Source organism: Lemur catta, chromosome 7 (assembly GCF_020740605.2).
Source record: "Lemur catta isolate mLemCat1 chromosome 7, mLemCat1.pri, whole genome shotgun sequence".
NCBI classification, from domain to species: domain Eukaryota; kingdom Metazoa; phylum Chordata; class Mammalia; order Primates; family Lemuridae; genus Lemur; species Lemur catta.
This window is the reverse complement of record NC_059134.1, coordinates 102,900,232-102,919,909: the sequence shown is the minus strand read 5'-3', so window position 1 is coordinate 102,919,909 and position 19,678 is coordinate 102,900,232. Positions and strand designations below refer to the sequence as shown.

The 19,678-nt window shown below is 41.3% G+C and overlaps 1 protein-coding gene across 5 annotated transcripts in view; it reads left to right on the top strand.

Annotated features, from left to right (window-relative positions):
• Nucleotides 1-19,384, top strand: part of PPFIA1 (PTPRF interacting protein alpha 1) — a 92,247-nt gene extending 72,863 nt beyond the window's left edge. For 2 of the 5 annotated variants that reach the window (XM_045558223.1, XM_045558221.1), the window contains 7 exons: nt 7,750-7,925; nt 8,012-8,109; nt 10,190-10,365; nt 11,130-11,198; nt 13,347-13,512; nt 16,205-16,275; nt 17,971-17,999. In XM_045558223.1, the coding sequence (XP_045414179.1) occupies nt 7,750-7,925; nt 8,012-8,109; nt 10,190-10,365; nt 11,130-11,198; nt 13,347-13,512; nt 16,205-16,263 (744 nt within the window). In that variant the 3' untranslated portion in view covers nt 16,264-16,275; nt 17,971-17,999. Of the gene's footprint in view, nt 1-7,749; nt 7,926-8,011; nt 8,110-10,189; nt 10,366-11,129; nt 11,199-13,346; nt 13,669-16,204; nt 16,276-17,970 lie in introns of those variants that run through there. The other 3 variants (XM_045558224.1, XM_045558222.1, XM_045558225.1) reach the window with 2 other exon arrangements.
• Nucleotides 19,385-19,678: the final 294 nt, after the last annotated feature.

Genomic DNA, 19,678 nt, shown 5'->3' with positions numbered 1-19,678 from the left:
ATTTTAAGCAGTTCCCAAATCTACAAATGTTCAGCAAGCATTATCTGTACTAGTACAATGTTTCTCCACGTGGGAAGTCCTTGAAAAGGGTTCTCCTGGTTGAAAAAGTTTAAAACTATTCTAATAAAACTAGTGGTTATTGGGAGGTGAGGGCAGGCCAACTCCTAATTTCTGAAATCAGGCTTTTTACATGGGCTGGATTCCCAGTCTCTGCTTTTAGTCTACTCTGGAGAGAAAACTAGCTCTTGTTAAGATATTAAGAACCTTGGAGACATTACTCCAAGGAGCAGGGCAAGGCCAGATTCAGGGCTTATGGTTACTTTACATAAAAAGTTTTGAGGTTTGTTTGTTTGTTTTATTTTTTTCTTAGTGAAAAAAATTAGGTAATGAACAATAAGCGTTTGTTCTTAACTATTACTCAGAGAGCTCTTTTCCCCAGGAATGCTTTGTAGCAGTATCTGATCTCTTCCCCGGCTGTTTCACATTAGAGTGGCCTTTCTAGAAACGAAGGGGCTGTGTGGTTTTTCCAGCGTTTTTATGAACTGTCTTCTTCAGTAGTGATGAAGAATGGGCCTCACTCTGTGCTGTGTCGGGCGCAAAGATTAAATCTGCTCCTTCCAGGAGCTTATAGCAGACAAGTGGGGTGGCCCTCTGTGTCATGTCTGGTTCAGATGGTTCCGCGGGGCCTTTTTGTTTGGCATGTGGCACTCTTGTGATTCACCCTGCCCTGCTCCTACCTCCCAGTTTCCCTGCCTTCGGCTGTCCAGGCAGAGGGGCCCTGTCACTGTAGAGCGCCTGCTGCAGATAGTCTTAAAAGAACCAAAGCGAGAGTTTCATGCTGTGTTCTTTGTTGTTAATCTTTGGGTAAGGCTGTTTTAAATATATTGAATCAGTAGTTACTTGAGAATTATTCAGAATTTCCAGAAGAACGAAATGTGTTTTCTTCTCCTTATATTTCATGTACCCCCAGGGGTAAGCATGGCATCTAAGTCTCTGGAAATTGTGGGCCATTCTCCCTGGTTATTGATGACACAGCGATAACAGGGCGCGTTTATTCTTTCAAAGGGAATGTGGTTGTGTTCATGTCTATCATTTTCTGTGCGGGCATCTGAATTGAAAAAGTGAGAAGAGCGACTTTTGTCTCCGTGGCTCCTTCTCTGTACGTGTGGCTCATGTGTGTGCCCCTCTCCTCTTTGTCACTGCTTCCCTTGACCTGGATGTGGTTGGTGCACTGGGGTCACCTTAGACCACAGGAAATGTCTGGTTAACACACGAAGAGATGGAAACGCTCGCAGCCACGCCACAAACGGTTAGTCACGCGCCGCAGGCTACACCCCTCGCGGTGCATTTTCCACTTAAGACCGCCTGGGTTCTTTGCCCTTTTGTTGAAAACAAAAATGTTATTTTCCATTTCAGTTGTTCCAGATAAGTATTTCCTTTAGTTATTGGTTTAATATGTAAATGGAATTTGTATTATATTTTATTTTAGATTTTTTTAAGGAATTTAAAGTGGGTAGACTTTTTAGAATAGATTAAATTCATCTCTACTTTTGGAAAGACCTCAATTTTTTTCCCCTGTTGTGACTGTCTAACTTTCTCCTTTTATGGATGTTTTTGGCTTGGAAAGAGTCTGCTCCTTGCATGAGAAAAATTTTTTGTTTTGCATGAGTTTTGCATGATGCTTTGATATTTTGAACTTTTCACTCATTTAAGCTGCACTTTCCCTACAGAGTGAATTTGCTTGTGTTACTAAGCTCACCAATACTAATGGTTATGTTCTTTTGCATTCCTAACACGTAACGTCAGGAAGATGAGGAGGGAAGCTGGGCTCAGGTTGGAGTCTTTCTATAATATATTCTTCACTACATGTACAGCAGCAAAAAGCAATTGGATATGAAAACTTGTATAATTTGCTTTTTTGATGTTTTTTTGCATCTTATTCAGAGTAATAAATGATTTAATGATTTAAAAATGATTTGAAAGCATTAGGCAAATCATAGGATTAAAGAGTACGTCTCATGGACAATTTTGAACATGACTCGTATGGAGCCATGGTAGTTATTTTTAATTGACGTAGATCACTTCGTTTAACATATGATCTTTTTTATACAAAGTCCTGTGGCTTAGGCAGCTTCTAAGATTATATACGTAATGCCCTGCTGGGGTAATTTCAGTTGCAAGATCTACTGATGGGAGACTTGTATTCTAATAAATTTCCAAACACCAAAATTGTGAAGTGGGCTGGACGCAGTGCCTCACGCCTATAATCCCAGCACTTTGGGAAGCCAAGGCAGGAGGATCCCTTGAGCCCAGGAGTTCAAGATCAGCCTGGGCAACACGCAGCGAGGCCTCAACTCTACGAAAAATTTAAATATTAGCCAGGCATGGTGGCACGTACCTGTAGTCCCAGCTGCTTGGGAGGCTGAGGCAGGAGGATCACTTGGGCCCAGGAGTTGTAGGCTGTAGTGAGCTATGATGAGGCCACTGCATTCCAGCCTGGGTGACAGAGCAAGACCCTGTGTCTTTTATAGAAATAATAATAATAATTGCATAGTGACTTTTCCTCTGTGTCTTTGTGTCAGTATTTTACTGAATACTACCCTAATATTGTGTCCATTTAAAGATTTTCTTACTAATGGAATTTTCAGAAATTAAGCCTCTTCTCAAGTAATGTACATTTGAATTTTCAACTCCCAAACTCACCAAAAGCTCTGCTCCAATTATTTTGTGGCCTTTTGTGGCCTTTACGTTCAGACAGCTTGACTAAGTAACAGTGGCTCCTTAGGTGCAGTTCCGCCAGTATTGCTGTGTGCCAGGCTGTAGGTCTCAGTGGCACGTCTTGGCTACGAGGCATGGACAGTTCTGGAGACTCTCACTAATGGTGTTCAAGGACTTGGGAAGAATCATTATGTATCTGAAAAGAATCAAAATCATTTTAAATCAGAATTTTCCTGATTACAAGGTGATAGTTGAAACAACTGTTTCCTTCTATTTGTACTCCTAAAGTATAGTCAGGTCTATTGCCTTTTTTTTTTTTTTTTTTAGACAAAAAAGGAGAGTAGCTATAGTATGAATGAGTCTATGGGTTTTTCCCTCCCTTGATTTAGGCATTCTTTGCTTCTCCAGATAAATAACCTTATTAATTTTTTTTTTTTTTTTTTTTTTGAGACAGAGTCTCACTGTGTTGCCCAGGCTAGAGTGAGTGCCGTGGCGTCAGGCTAGCTCACAGCAACCTCAAACTCCTGGGCTTAAGCGATCCTACTGCTTCAGCCTCCCCAGTAGCTGCGACTACAGGCATGCACCACCATGCCCGGCTAATTTTTTTCTGTATATATATTTTAGTTGGCCAGATAATTTCTTTCTATTTTTTAGTAGAGATGAGGTCTTGCTCTTGCTGAGGCTGGTCTCGAACTCCTGACCTCAAGCAATCCACCCGCCTCGGCCTCCCAGAGTGCTAGGATTACAGGCGTGAGCCACCGCGCCAGGCCCTTATTAATTATTTAACCTAGTTAGATATCTCTTTACAGGAGCAATAATAACCATCAGTAAATTAAATAGGGTTCATTTCATAAATACTTAAATTTCAGTGTATTTTATACTAAGAAATATAACTTTGTCACTACCTTAGTGTGAAATTGCGTGCATCAGAGGCATGAAGTATAAATTCAATAAGCTTAACCTTTGCTGTTTACGGTGAAAATATATGCAGTGTATACCTTCATTCAGCAAGTGGTAAGAGAGTGCTGGCTGCCAGGAACCCCCCCATGAGCAGGACAGCCACAGTCCCTCCCGTCATGGAGCTCACATTTTGTGGAGTTTACAAAACTGGGTTGCATTTGTGATCATCTTAACAATGGAAGTAAACGCTGTGCGATGGGTGTCTCCTCTGGCCCAAATGGTCTCTGACCAAGAGATCACTTTGCGTGTGTCTTCAGAAGGCTGGTAAGGCAGCCCAGGAGAAGAGGGGGGTCTCCTTGGGATTGAGCCTGCTTCTCCCGGGAGTGTACGTTGCCGGCCACTTCAAACATATGAATAGAGTATATACTGAGTGAACAGAAGTAAGCAAGGTTCTGCTTTTATGCAGTTTTCTATTTAGACAATTCCTTTGCTACTTCTACCCATTTAAGAATACATAATCAGCAAGCAAGAAAACAATACCAGATATTAATGCTATAAATATCAGGCCTATGAGAGTAAAGTTTGGAAGAATGAAAAAACATGGTGATATTATGAGATATCCTGATAGTGGCCCCAAAATATTTAGTGTATTTCTCATTTGTGGTTATTTAGAGAAAGTAGTGAAACGTTTTTTTCTGTTAGAATTTCAACATTCTTTGTTAGAATTTGAGTCATTACTTCCAGGTTGATTGGAACAAATAACAAATGAGATTGGAGGCCATAGCGTCAGGAAAAAAAGTGGTGGTAGTTGCAAGTTGCTATTTCCGGGGATCTCAGAATGCAACTACAGGATTCCTGTGAACACAACTCAGTCTTCCTCCATGGGAGAGCATCAGGGGCCTTTCTCTGGCATCTGTGTGTGTATATAATGTATTTAGTTTTTTTCATTGTGCAAATCTTGCACGTATTCTGCTAGACTTATCCAATTCATGTGCCTTTCTTTTTCTTGCCCTATTACAGTGGCTAGAATGTTGAGTACAGTGTTGAATAAAAGTGGTAAGAGTGTTCATTCTTACTTTGTTCTTGTCTTAGGGGGAAAGCAGTCAATATTTTACTACTAAGTATGATGTTGGGTTTACGTTTTTTGTAGATACCCTTTATAAGGTTGAGGCACTTTTCTTCCATTGTATTCATTCGATAAATGAATGATGAATCTTGTCAAGTGCTTTTTCTGCATCTTTTGAGATGATATTATGGTTTTTCTTTTTCAATCTCTTGATATGGTTAATTTCATTGATTTTTCAAATGTTGAATCAACCTAGGTTCCTGGAATACTAAACTATACTTGTCTTGATGTCTTATTCTCTTACTATATTGCTAATTTGGGCCAGGCTCTGTGGCTCATGCCTGTAATCCCAACACTTTGAGAGGCTGAGGCTAGAGGATCACTTGAGGTCAGGAGTTTAGGACCAAGTTGGGCAACATGGCAAGACCCACCCTCTCTACAAAAATTTAAAAAATTGCCAGGTGTGGTGGTACGTGCCTTTAGTCCCAGCTACTCGGAAGGCTGAGGCAGGAGAATCACTTGAGCTCAGGAGTTCAAGGCCGTGGTGAGCTGTGATTGCACCATTGCATACCAACCTGGGCAACAGAGCAAGACCCTCTCTCTAAAAATATAAATAAATAAAAATAACGATATATTGTTGGTTTGATTTGCCAAAATTTTGTTAAGTATTTTTGCATCTGTATTTTCTTTCCTTATAATATCTTTGGTTTTGCACTCAGGGTAATCCCAGCCTCATAGAATGAGTTAAGACATTTCTTATTCACTTTTTTGTAATAGCTTTTGTAGAGTTGTGGGGTTATATATTTTATATATCTATAAAATATATACATATAAAATATATATGTAAAGAAAAGAAATATATATCTTTCTTTTTAAAGGAAAAAAAAATATATATATATAAAATTGTGGGGATTTGGTAGAATTCACCAGCGAAGCTATGTGGGGTAGATTTGTGTATATCTGTGTGTGTGAGAGAAGATTTATAACTACAAGTTCAGATTCTGATAGATCCATGTTATCTGCTTCATACTGGGCTGCTTCGGTAGTTTATCTTTTAAGAAATTTGAGGCCGGGCACGGTGGCTCACGCCTGTACTCCTAGCACTCTGGGAGGCTGAGGGGGGAGGATCGCTCGAGGTCAGGAGTTCGAGACCAGCCTGAGCAAGAGCGAGATCCCGTCTCTACTAAAAATAGAAAGAAATTAGTGGGCCAACTAAAAATATATAGAAAAAATTAGCTGGGCATGGTGGCACATGCTCGTAGTCCCAGCTACTCGGGAGACTGAGGCAGGAGGATCACTTGAGCCCAGGAGTTTGAGGTTGCTGTGAGGTAGGCTGATGCCACAGCACTCTAGCCTGGGCAACAGAGCCAGACTCTGTCTCAAAAAAAAAAGAAAGAAAGAAAGAAATTTGTCCATTTTGTCTAAGTTGCTTAAAATTATTCACAGTATTCCCTGATTCTTTCAGTGTCTGTTGGATCTGTACTGATGTCTCCTCTTTCATTCTTGATGTTGGTAATTCATGTCTTTTCTTTCTTTAATGTGGCGGGGTTTGTTAATTTTATTGATACTTATGAAGAACCAGATTTTAGTTCCATAGGTTTATTTTCTGTTATTTTTCTTTTTTATATTTCATTGATTTCTGCTGTCCTACTTTCTTCTTTCTGCTTGCTTTGGATTTCATTTGTTCTTCTATTTCAGGTTTTCAAAAGTAGAATCTTAGATCAGTGATTTGAGATCTTTCTGCATTTATAATCACTTAATACTATAAATTTCCCTCAAGGAACTCCTTTATCTGTTTCCCACAGTTCTTGAATATGTTTTCATTTCCATTAAATTAAAAAGTATTTTCCAATTCCCTAGTGATTTCATGACACATGAGTTATTTAGAAGTATGCTAATTTCCAGATATTTGGGGTAGGGGTTCTAGACATCTTTCTGTTACTGACTTCTAATTTAATTCTGTTCAGATATGAGAACATACTTTGTATGATTTCAGTCTCTTTAAATATGTTGAGATTTGTCTGTCTTGGAGAATATTTTGTATATACTTTTAAAGAATGTATATTCTGTTATTTGGTATAGTAGTCTAAAAAATGTCAATTAGGTCCAATTGGTTAAGTGTTGTTTAGGTCTTTTCTATATCCTTACTGAATTTTTTTTTTTTTTTTGCCTTGTTCAAACAGTTACTATGAGAGACAAGTATTGAATTCTTTCAAGTATAATTGTGGATTTGTATATTTCTCCATTCAGTACTATTGGTTATTGCTTTTTCTATATCTCTTTTTAAAAACTATTTTTAAGGCACTTTTACTGATTTTGAAATATACAGATGTTTTGTTTAGGAAAACAAAGTATTACAAATAAAATTAAAACCAAGCTGGCCACAGTGGCTCACATAATCCTAGCACTTTGGGAGGCTGAGGTGGGAGGATCTCTTGAGCCCAGGAGTTGGAGACCACTCTGGGCAACATAGCAAGGCTCTATCTCTATAAAAAACTTCAAATTAGCCAGGAATGGTGGCGCGTGCCCGTAGTCCCAGCTGCTTGGGAGACTGAGGCAGGAAGATCACTTGAGCCCAGGAGTTTGAAACTGCTATGTGAGCTATGATCATGCCACTGTATTCCAGCCTGGGTGATGAAGACCCGTCTCTAAAAAAATAATAATAATTAATTAATCAAAACCAGCCTGAAATAATTTTAATGAGTTGAATTGAAACTTCAAACTTGTTCATGAGTCGTGATCATTCATCATTGTTACTATATTAAAAACCGTTTCAGAAAGGAAATTTATAGCCAGTTCCAGGTTTATGGTAGTTTGTTAAATAAGTTAAATTTATCACAAGTGAGTCATAGATTTTTTAATGTTATGATTCCTTTTGTATAAAATTTTGCTAACAAATTTAAAAGGAGGGAAAAGAAAATCTAATTATTTTGAAATTATAAAGTTGTCATTAGTTTAACCTTTGAGAATATCTGTATTAATAGTAGATTAAAAAATCTATTTAAAAATTATTTCAACTGCTCTTGTAACTCCTGTAACTCATCTTACTCACTCATTGAAACCAGACACTTGCATACGGGGACATGAACCACGAGTGGATTGGCAACGAGTGGCTCCCCAGCCTGGGCCTCCCGCAGTACCGCAGCTATTTCATGGAGTGCCTTGTTGATGCCCGCATGCTGGACCACTTGACAAAGAAGGACCTGCGCGGGCAGCTGAAAATGGTTGACAGTTTCCACAGGTAACTCTGTGCAAATAGTTCTTACTACCGGACTAAGAAATTTTTCACTGTTGCCATCTCAAATAATCTCTCTTTTTTTGTATTAGAAACAGTTTCCAGTGTGGAATTATGTGCCTGCGAAGGTTAAATTATGACCGAAAAGAACTGGAAAGAAAAAGAGAAGAAAGTCAGAATGAAATAAAAGGCTAGTACATTGTTTAATTGATTTAGCATACTCCTGCTGGCTGGGGTGGTAGCAGCATCAGTGATTTCCTGTTTTTAAAAAAATCGGGAAAAGCTTTAAGTGGAAAAAACTAGTCTGGCATTATTGCAGAGGAGGGAAAGATGAAAGTGAATGCTTTTGAGATCTGTTCTGTGGCCAGAGAACTTGTGCCTGTTACGCCTTACATCAGTCTGCAGGCTGAATGTCTCAGGGCTGGCATTTTTCCTATGACTTTAGAGTTTTTCTTTTGTTACGATCTATGTACTCTTTTGCTCAGAGATGCTGTTCTATACTGTTAGATAGCAACAGAGCAAAGTGTGCTCACTTGATTTAAGTGTGAGAAATGTGGTTCTGGGGGTTCGTCCAAGGGCTTCCAGAGCACAAAAGAGCACCATGCAGTTCTGCTCCCAGCTTGGAGGGAAAGAGGCATAGAGTTTGAATGGCAGCTGGTCCTTGAAGGAGGAGCAGGTGCTTCTTGGTGGGGTGGGGTAAGGAAAAGGCATTTCAGTTAGAAAACAGAGGCCAGGGGGGTCTAAGAGTATATGGGACGTTCAGCCGGAAGACATGGGCTTCTCTCCTCTCTCTCGGCGAGCCTTTCAGTGCCCCTCTGAGTGACCAAAGATAGTAATTTGCTTTTAAAGTAAGACTCTAAACATGAAGCTCAAAGTCAAATCTCCAAGAATTTTTGGAATGCAAGAAGATCAATAATAACAATAATAATGATGAGAAGCAAGGCTTATTGAATAGTGAGTAGGTGATGGGAAATGTTCCAAGCACTTTCATAGGTTGATTTATTTAATCCTTTCCACAGCCCTGTAAATGGTGTTTTCATCCCCAGTTTTTACTAAGAAAGAAACTAAAGAGGGCCAGGCATGGTGGCTCACACCTGCAATCCCAGCACTCTGGGAGGCCAAGGCAGGAGGAGCACTTGAGCCCACGAGTTCAAAACCAGTCTGGGCAACATAGGAGGACCCCATCCCTATAAAAAATGTTAACATTAGCCAGGTGTGGTGGTGTACAAGTGGCTACAAAATTAGCTCCTGCTCCTCAGGAGGCTGAGGCAGGAGTATCATCACTTGAGCCCAGGAGTTTGAGGTTACAGTAAACTTTGATCTCTCCACTGAACTTCGCTGGGCAACAGAAAGAGACCCTGTCCCTTAAAAAAAAAAAAGAAAGAAAGAAACTAAAGGAAGAAGAAAATATGTTGGGAGATGGCGCATTTGAAGAGTAGTTTACTTATGATAGAGTTAATGGTGAATCATGAGAAATATCTTAAATTCACATTTATACAGTATATATGGAAGTGTGGGCTTTTATCCAGAAAAGGGTATTGGAAATGAAATATGTCAATCTGTTTCATTTGTTTTCTGTATCCATTTTATATCTTTTTACAGTTAACAAAAACTGTCTTTGGCAGTGATTGGTGATCATCTGAATGTATTTTTACAGAGTGGCTATTTTTAGATCTAGTAGAGCAAATTTAATAATTTATTAATTTGCATAACATCTTCCCCGGAGGTTTCTAATATGTTGGAGAATATCTGTAGGTCTCTCTTTTTAAAATGCCACAACATAAACAAGGGTTAAAAATTAGACATAAGTGATGTATGTTGAATTGAACAAGGTGTCTAGATTGTTACGGTGCCAACTCCTATGATGGGAACAAGTATTTGCAGAGGCTCTCCTGCTATAAAACATGTTCATACATGTTAGGTTTTAAAGTCCTTATGGTCCTTTTGGTTTCTGATCCCTGGATCCTCCTCGTTTTCTGTTCTCTAGAAATACAGTGTACATGATACCTTCATTCCTCTTGTGTTCACTGAAGACCAAGTTCTAATGGGAGAGCTTCCATTAGAATGGAGCAGGGCCAGGACACCAGTGTCTAAGTGCGGCAAAGGTTGTCCGTTTAGCAGTTCCTCCCAGCACTTGTGGGGATCATGCCCTTTGTCAGGAGCCAAAGGATTAGGAACAACGGTAGGGATCTTTCTCCTGCGTTATAGGGTGTGTGTGATAAAGATGGCTTTCTGAAGCCACTTTTATAATTGTTTTTATTCTTTTTCAGACGTGCTTGTTTGGAGCAATGATCGAGTGATTCGCTGGATCCTGTCTATTGGTCTTAAAGAATATGCAAACAATCTCATAGAGAGTGGCGTTCACGGTGCGCTTCTGGCCTTAGATGAAACCTTCGATTTCAACGCACTGGCGCTGCTGTTACAGATCCCGACTCAGAACACACAGGTGATACTGAGTCTGTCCGCGTCTGCACTCAGCCGCAGTGTTCAGTCGGCTCTCCTGATTGTAGCCATTTAGTTGTCCACGTGAATGGAGAGAAAACAGAAGAACCTCAGACAACTAGTAATCTCTTTTCATAACTAATCTGTAAAACAATGCTTTAAAATTAAACATTCTTTTTTATTATTTTGTGTCTCATCTTTCCCTTTCTGTTACAAGCATGAGAGTCTTGCAGTAAATCAAGGGAGTCTTTCTTCCAGTCCATATGCTTTTAAGAGTGACATATATTTAGTTCTCAGGGAAAGAAACATTTTAGATATGCCGCATTGAGGTTTTATTAATTTTCTTCTATTTTAAAGTGTTAGTTTAAAAAACAGTTATGAGGCCCAGCGAGGTGATTCATGCCTATAATCCTAGCACTCTGGGAGGCTGGAGGATCACTTGAGCTCAAGAGTTTGAGACCAGCCTCAGCAAGAGCGAGACTCTGTCTCTACTAAAAATAGAAAGAAATTAGCTGGGTAACTAAAAATAGAAAAAATTAGCCGAGTGTGGTGGCGTACACCTGTAGTCCCAGCTACTTGGGAGGTTGAGGCAGGAGGATCACTTGAGCCGCAGAGTTTGAGGTTGCATTGAGCTAGGATGATGCCATGGCACTCTAGCCTGGGTGACAGAGTGAGACTCTGTCTCATAAATAAATAAATGTATGTATGTAAGCTAACATCCTCCTAGTTAAATTAATGAAAGTTTTGGTGGTTGTTTTGTTATTTCAGGCTCGTGCTGTCTTGGAAAGAGAGTTTAACAACCTTTTGGTCATGGGGACTGACAGAAGGTTTGATGAAGTAAGTTTTTGGCCTAATGTTCTTTACGTTTATGTTCAATATAATCTATTATACTCAGGACAACCATGTAGCTAGGCTATCTCTTCAAAATGTGGAGATACTTTTACCTTACAAGTTAAGCTTTGCTCTTACATAGTTATTAACAAATCAGCTGGTAAGAAAGTATTGGGCTGGGTACAGTGGCGCATTTGGGGAGGCTGAGGTGGGAGGATCACTTGAGCCCAGGAATTTGAGGCTTCAGTGAGCTGTGATTGTGCCACTACATTCCAGCCTGGGTGACAGAGTGAGGCCTTCTCTTGGGGGGAGAGGGAGACTAATATCATCAATAAGACAGTTTTGTTTTCATTTTTGTGATTTAATTTTTGACACTCCCCAAAAATAGTTTGTTTTTTCTTGTTGTTAGGTTTTTTTTGGGGGGTGGAGACAGGGTCTCACTGTCTCCCTGGGCTAGAGTATAGTGGTGTGATCATAGCTCACAGCAACCTCAAACTCCTGGGCTCCAGCGATCCTCCTGCCTCTGTCTCCTGAGTGGCTGGGACTATAAGTGCATGCCACCACACCTGGCTAATTCTTCTGTTTTTTTTTTTTGTTGTTGTTGTTGTTGTTTTTGTTTTTTTTTTTTGTTAGTAGAGACAGAGTCTCACTCTTGCTCAGGCTGGTCTCGAACTCCTGACCTGAGCTCAAGCGATCCTCCCACCTTAGCCTCCCACTGTGTCAAACCCTTCTTCAAAAATGGTTTTTATGTCATAAAACATTGGTTGCAGGTTAAGAATGGAGTCTGTAAATGGTGTTTTGGGGACCACTGGATGTCCTACTCCAATGCAGAGCCCTTTTACTTTGATGGGGAAATGTTTCAGAAGTATTAAAAAACACCAAATATTGGCTTGGCACTGTGGTTCACGTCTATAGCCTTAGCACTTTGGTAGGCTGGCCAAGAGTTCAAGACCAGCCTGGGCAACAGCAAGACCCCATGTCTACAAAAAACAGAAAAATTAGCTGGATGTGGCGATGTGTGCCTGTAGTCCCAGCTACTCAGGAGGCCTGACGTGGGAGGATCAGTTGAGCCCAGGAGTTTAAGGTTGCAGTGAGCTGTGAGCCTGGGCAACAGAGCAAGACTCTGTCTCAAAAAACAAAAGACACAGAATGTTAACTTCCCCTTATACAAAACCATGACTCATTTATTTCCACACTGTTACTATTGTCTTCAGTGCACCTCAAGAAAACTGGAATTTGACAAAGAGAGTAGGAGGGCATCTCTAAAGATGAAGCACTTTTTGGCCATGTCCTGGCATAAGACAGAAATGTTTACAGCTTCAAAACTACTTTTTAAGACAAATAAAAATGTATTATATAGCAAGAAAGTGATTCCTGCAAGATAAGAAGTGAAACGTGATGATAGACAGACGTAACACACCCCTGGGTGGCCCAGGGTGTCCTCATTTATGCCCCTGGGGCCCAGAAGGAGTGTCACCATGCCTCCTAAAGTTCCATGAAGTTCCAGTTTGGGCAGTAAATTGCATGGTATCAAGAAGGGATTGAAGACATGTGATTGGCTGGGCACGGTGGCTCAAGCCTATAATCCTAGCACTCTGGGAGGCCGAGGCGGGAGGATTGCTTGAGGTCAGGAGTTCGAGACCAGCCTGAGCAAGAGCAAGACCCTGTCTCTACTAAAAATCGAAAGAAATTATCTGGACATCTAAAAATATATATAGAAAAAAAATTAGCCAGGCATGGTGGCACATGCCTGTAGTCCCAGCTACTCGGGAGGCTGAGGCAGGAGGATTGCTTAAGCCCAGGAGTTTGAGGTTGCTATGAGCTAGGCTGATGCCACGGCACTCTAGCACGGGCAACAAAGCAAGACTCTTGTCTCAAAAAAAAAAAAAAGACGTGATTAAGAATACATTCCTGACTTTAGCAGTTATTTTAAAGGACAGTTAACTTTACATCTCTGTCCTTTATTTTTATTTTTTATTTTTGTAAAGATGTAGAGTCTCACCATGTTGCCCAGGCTGGACTCAAACTCCTGGTCTCAAGCAGTCCTCCTGCCTCAGCCTCCTGAGTAGCTGGGACTACAGGCACATCCCCTTGGGCTCAGCTGATGTCTTTTATATTTAAATGAATCTTATTTTCTGTTCTTTAATTTACCAGGATGATGATAAAAGCTTTAGGAGAGCACCTTCATGGAGAAAAAAATTTAGACCAAAGGACATTCGTGGCTTAGCTGCTGGGTCAGCAGAGACTCTGCCTGCAAACTTCCGAGTTACTTCTTCTATGTCTTCACCCTCTATGCAGCCAAAGAAGATGCAGATGGACGGTATGTGATGAGCCATGCTAACTGCCACTTTCTGGGAGCCTGAGCAGCTTCTTGTGTGGGACGTGAATAATGACCTAGAATGGCTGTTTACTACGTTACAAGGCATTTGAGTATGATTGCATGCCCCAGTATAAATGTTTTAAAATTTAACTCTAACATTTGTTTTTAAAAGTTTAACAATAATAATAGAATTTTTAAAAAATTATTGTCTGGTTAAATCTTAGCATATTCTTCTAACTAATACAGCTAAGTATTCGTCTGTGTTCTCGGTGTGAGATTGACATCTACCCTTGCACACACGTGTGCGTGACAGGCCACGCTGGACAGCTCTGTCATGAAATAGCAGTCGTAGCTTCCAGACCACGTAATTCACTCTCAGGACTGCTGTCCACACTGTGAAAATGACTAAGTAAACTTTAGGTACACAATTTCCAACCTCTTTGAGCTCCGCTTTTCCTATGTTCCTTCCCTCCCTGCTGTTATTTTTTCATATAATCACCCTTGTATCCATTAGAGAAGGACAGGGGAAAAGGAGGTGATCCTGGGGGAAGTCAGCAGGGGGACAAGGTCAGCCTTTGGGAATGTGCCATCGAGAGGGCACCACAGGTGTTAGCTCGTAGGACGCTTGAGGTTTTCCCTTTGACGGCCACTTTTTCCCTTTGACGGCCACTTTTTTTCTTTTTTTTTTTTTTTGATACAATGTCCTACTCTGTCGCCCAGGCTAGAGTGCTGTGGCATCATAGCTCACAGCAACCTCAATCTCCTGGGCTCAAGCGATCTTCCTGCCTCAGCCTCCCAAGTAGCTGGGACCGCAGCCGTGAGCCGCCACCACCCATGTAATTTTTTGCATTTTTTGTAGAGACTGACCGGGCCTTGCGCTTGCTCAGGCTGACAGCCACTTTGATTTGAGGATGTAGCTGGTTAAGAGTTGACCATGGTTTCCTGACAGCTCTCTCAGCTCTGGCCTTGTACTCATCAATGAAGGGCAGTACACACAATCAAGAACCAGACTGCCTGCACTGTGCCTCAGTCTCCCCCTCTGTGAAATGGTCATCACAGTAGTATCCTCCTCATGGGGGGGTTATGATGATTGAATGAGTCCTTCATGGAGCTGGGAGTCACGAGCGTTGTGTCGGTGTTGGCCGTCCAGGTGTGTCGGCAGCCCCCATGTTACACGGAGACGGTTTATTCTCACTTCTGCCGTGGATGGTGGGCTCGGGAAGGGAGCGAGTTTAAGAACTGTACTGATGGGATTTTCACAGGTTTTTTTTGTTAGCTTCTCCCATAGTAGGTTTACCCTCTCTCACATACGTAAAAATGAGGAGAAAAATACCTTTATATAAAACCTTAGTTAAGCTGGACACTTGGTGAGAATGCATTACAGGGCAACATTTTTAACTTATAATAAAAAGCTGTAAATTTTTTTTTTGCCAGAATTTAGTAATATACTTGAGGGGGGAAATTAAGAATGTCTTTTAACTATTAACTTTTGAAAAATTAGCATTTCTCTTCCAAGGAACATGCAGATAATCCTTAGGAATTTTAAGGGTAACTTGGCCTTCAGCTTACTCTCCGCCAGCCTGTTGGGCAGTCCAATGAGCACCTTGATTTCCTTGTAGCTTCAATTTCAGTTTTCGTTATTGTAAGTCACATTTCCCCTGTTAATTAACAGCAATATTAAGTATGACAGTTTGGATAGATTAAAAATAAACCTATGAAAAAGTGTAGGGAATGTATTATACAGAAGAAGACTTTTTACTAAGGCACAAACCAGGTAAAATGGATTACTGTAATGGCTTCGTAAATAAGGGAATGTAAGGTAAATTCCAGCAGGTGCCCTGGGCTCTTGGAAGGACCTATAAAGATTATCCATTCACCGGCAGTCCCAGCCGTCTTACGTGTTTTCTGGAACCACAGCAAGATGTTGATTAAAAAAAGTATTCCTGGTGTGCCTATGGGAAAACAAAAACTGGAAACAACAAATATCTGCTACAGATTTTGAAAGTTTCTCGCCCAGTTTGTGAGTGGGAATCAGGCTTACCTGTGGCCATGCAGTGTGTTTCTTGAACGGGAAGCAAAAAATCAGTGGTCTGTATTATTTCTGGTAGAAACTGAGACTGGGGTTCAGGTTTCTTCCATCAGTCATTGTCCTCACCCCACTGCCCGCCAGGCCCCAGGCCTGCAGCCAGGCCTGTCACCTGCTCTGCCGCCACCCAACAACGTATGCGACCCCGTCTCCCTCCACCCTCGCTGGGGCTGTGGGACACCTTACAGCAGCACTCAGTCCCTTCCCTGCTGCCACGCTTAGAGACACAGTCCTCAGGGCAGAAAGAAAAGCCCGGTTGGTCTGTGAATGTAGAGTTAAGGAGAAACAAAACAAGTGCTAAATAGTTGTCACTAGTGCAGACGTACATTTTGAAGTTGTTTTTATACCATTTGGTGCTCCACTGCTATTTCAGAGTTACCTCCCAGTGACTCCCAGGGCCCCTTGGGATTTGGGGGAGCCCACCACTGGGTGACACTTTGATTCTCTTTCTCTGGCTCTGTCCCACCCCTCTAGCAGACTCCCCTCAGATCCCTCAGTAGGTGCTATTGTAATGTGAAGATGTGTCTGTGCTTGTGCCTTCATGTGACGTTTTAAGACTAACTGCACGCTGTGTTTGCACGCCTCCTCTCGTGGTTGTCAAAACAGGCAATGTATCAGGAACACAGAGGTTGGATTCTGCTACAGTCAGGACTTACTCCTGCTAAAGCCTCCTGTTGGTGAGTAGAGAGCAACTTAATCCCTGGAGATTGTTCAGAGGTGCAGCCATCAGTAAGCACGAAGCCACGGTGTCAAGCTAGGACTGTTGGCTTTGGCCCGTGAGCCAACTTCAGTTCATTGGGGAGTTTTAAAACTGTAGACATGCAAGCTCTCTGCACCCATTAAGATGATTTTGGTGTTACAATTGCCCATAAAGATGTTAGTGTGTCCTTGTTTTTTAAGGAAAAAATGTATTTTTGTATTTTCACTTTTTCCTTACACTTTCCTTACACTTGAAAATGCTGGCTCGTGTTAAGTGTCTGTTGATGTCATGAGGGGGTGGGCAGGAGAGCGGGACAGGACAGAGGGGAGCATAACACAGCTCTCATGGACTGCACCAGTAGCCAAGGGCATGGGGGACATCTCTGCCACCTTGACATTTTCATGCACACTGATATAGTTCCTAAGCTTACTTTGTTACAAATACACATTCTTGAATGAAACAAGCCCCAAAGTTTTGTGGTTAATCATGTATTAAGTTTTATGAGGCTATATGATTGTGTGACACTTAACAGCCTTCCAATTTGGAGAGATTGGTTTTTTTGTTTGTTTGTTTTTTGTTTTAAAGATGACTTCTCACTCTGTGTCCCAAGCTGGAGTACAGTGGACAATCTTAGCTCACTGTAACCTCAAATTCCCGGGCTCAAGTGATCCTCTTGCCTCAGCCTCCTGAGTAGCTGAAACGACAGGTGCACACCACCAGGCCTGGCTTTTTTTTTAAATTATTTTTTGTAGAGACAGGATCTCACTACATTGCCCAGGCTGGTTTTAAACCCTTGGCCTCACAAGTGATCCTCCTTGCCTCCACCTTCCAAAGTGCTGGGATTACAGCTGTGGGCCATGGTGCCTGGTCTGGGAGATTGATTTTTAAAACAAACTCCTGTGTTGCCATTACAAGCACTAGTTGCTGAGAGCCCAGCCTGTTCCCTGTCGTGCTGCTTTGGGGCCTCAGCCTGGGAGCCTCTGCTCACCCCAGCAGGGAGCTACTGGCTTTGCCCTCTTCTGTCACTGCTTCTGCAATGGAGCTGTGTCTGCTCCACTTGGGTTTTTTTTTGTTTGTTTGTTTTTTGACAGAGTCTCACTCTGTTGCCTGGGCTAGAGTGAGTGCCATGACATCAGCCCAGCTCACAGCAACCTCAGACTCCTCGGCTTAAGCGATCCTACTGCCTCAGCCTCCCGAGTAGCTGGGACTACAGGCGTGTACCACCATGCCCGACTAATTTTTGGTTTCTATTTTTAGTTGCCCGGCTAAGTTTTTCAATTTTTAGTAGAGATGGGGTCTCACTCTTGATGAGGCTGGTCTCAAACTCCTGAGCTCAAGCGATCCTCCCACCACGGCCTCCCAGAGTGCTAGGATTACAGGTGTGAGCTATGGCGCCTGGCTTCCACTTGGTTTTAATGTCTCAGCTGGGAGATTTGGCTGGTTTTTTTAATTGGTAACTTAGACATATGCCAAAATGAAGTCAATCAAGAAAGTCTTTCGTTGATATGCATAGTCCTTAATATTCTCTCTAGTGATTCTCAAAGCAGCTAAAAGCATAGGTTGGGGAGTCAGTGTGGGTGGGTGCTCCGGCCCTAGCACCTGAGGGTACATACGGGTCTTCCTCTGTGTGGCTTGTATTAAGGGTGGCTTTTTGTTTGTTTTTATTTTCCAGTTTACCCACACTACTTCTACAGATGATTATGCAGCATTTTGAATCCAACAAAGACTACATTTTAGAATTCAGTGGAATCTTTAATCTGTTAATAATTGTTATATGGACCCTAAGATATTTTATTACAGAGTTTTTAATTAGTAAAAAATTCATGAATACCATAGAGAAAATATTTTAGAATTTAATGTTTCTTATATTTATGTAAACTTATGACTCTTCATTTATATAGTTACTTACTTTTTCATGTATATCCAGGCTATAAATATCCTTTCAAATCAAGTTCTTATACCTAATTTTAGTCTTTCAAAAGAATGTACTGTAATGCTTGTATGTATAAATGCTATGAATAAATATAGGGCTTTTGTAAATTATGCATTTATTGTAATTATCATTGTTTAATTTTTTAATGATAAACCATGACAAAGGATTTTACTATGTTTATAAAATTATCATGACACAAGCAATGTGCATTGTCCTTTACAAATGCAGCCTAGCTCTACAACAATCATTGGGAAATATGCATACTTAATTTCAAGCAATTATTGTCGTATTTTAATGACTGACCTTAATACTTTTTCTAGCAAGAAATGCTTTTTTTCTGCAGCGTGAACAGATTTAAAATATCTGGTATTAAATATCAGCTTCTAATAAAATTTGGACTGAAAAGGATTATCAGAACACTATGAAATCTTAGCGCTGGTTAACTCTTTCCTAGCCTAGTCTCTGGACTTGGGCAGCTCGTCTTCAGTGCCTGACAGAAGCTGGGAGCTGGGAAAAGTTTTCTCAGTGGGAAAGAAAGACAGGTAACCTGGGACCGGCCCCAGCCCTCCGAGCCTCCTTCCCCGCTTTCCTCCCCGGAGCAGGGGGAACGGCGCCGTACACCTACTCTTCGAGGACCAATCACCAAGCTCTGCGCTCTCATCTCACGGACGTCTCGGTGCATATAACAGATGAAGGCAGGAGATCCTGAGAACTGTGTTGTGCAACTCTAATAAAGGCCTTATGTTTCTTATGTAAATCATCTTTTTACATTTGTTTGTAAACATGTTTAAAGAATGAACCTAGTCGTACATTTTTAGACTTTGATGATATAGCCATTTTGGATTGTATAAGTAGCAAATGTAACTTTTCCTTTTTAAGCGGCATATTAAAAAGCCAGCAAGCGATGTGTCAGAGCACGGTGCGTTATTTATTATGCAGCTGATACAGACAGAGATGGCATGTCTTTTTACATTCGGTTTCTGCTTCTAATTTACTTGTACAATTCATTGTTACTGTTCTGTTTTTCTATTAATCTTTTGTGAACTTCCTGATCATGTAACAAAGTATGTACAGTCTACTTTTGAACTATTTTTATCACAGTATTATTTATTGCTTTCTTTCAATAAAGTACTGAAGCATTTTCCACTGCCAATGAAAAATACTGAGAATAAGCTGTAACGATATTGACAGCTGGCTGCAGCTGCTCTCTCATCTCACTGAAGTCACCATAGGGAAACTACGTTTTAGAATCAATCGATAGGATAAAGAAGCTGGAAGATGAAGTGTAGGTTTCGGGGTGTCGCCCACCTGCCCGCTGCTCCGAAGCCCTGAGACTGTGTCCCATCCACACCTGAGGGGAACACTGGAGATGGGTGGGTGGTCTCACCCAGGAAGGGAGTGTGGGGGCTCCCACGCACGGCCCTGGGTAGGCTGGCCTGAGGCAGCC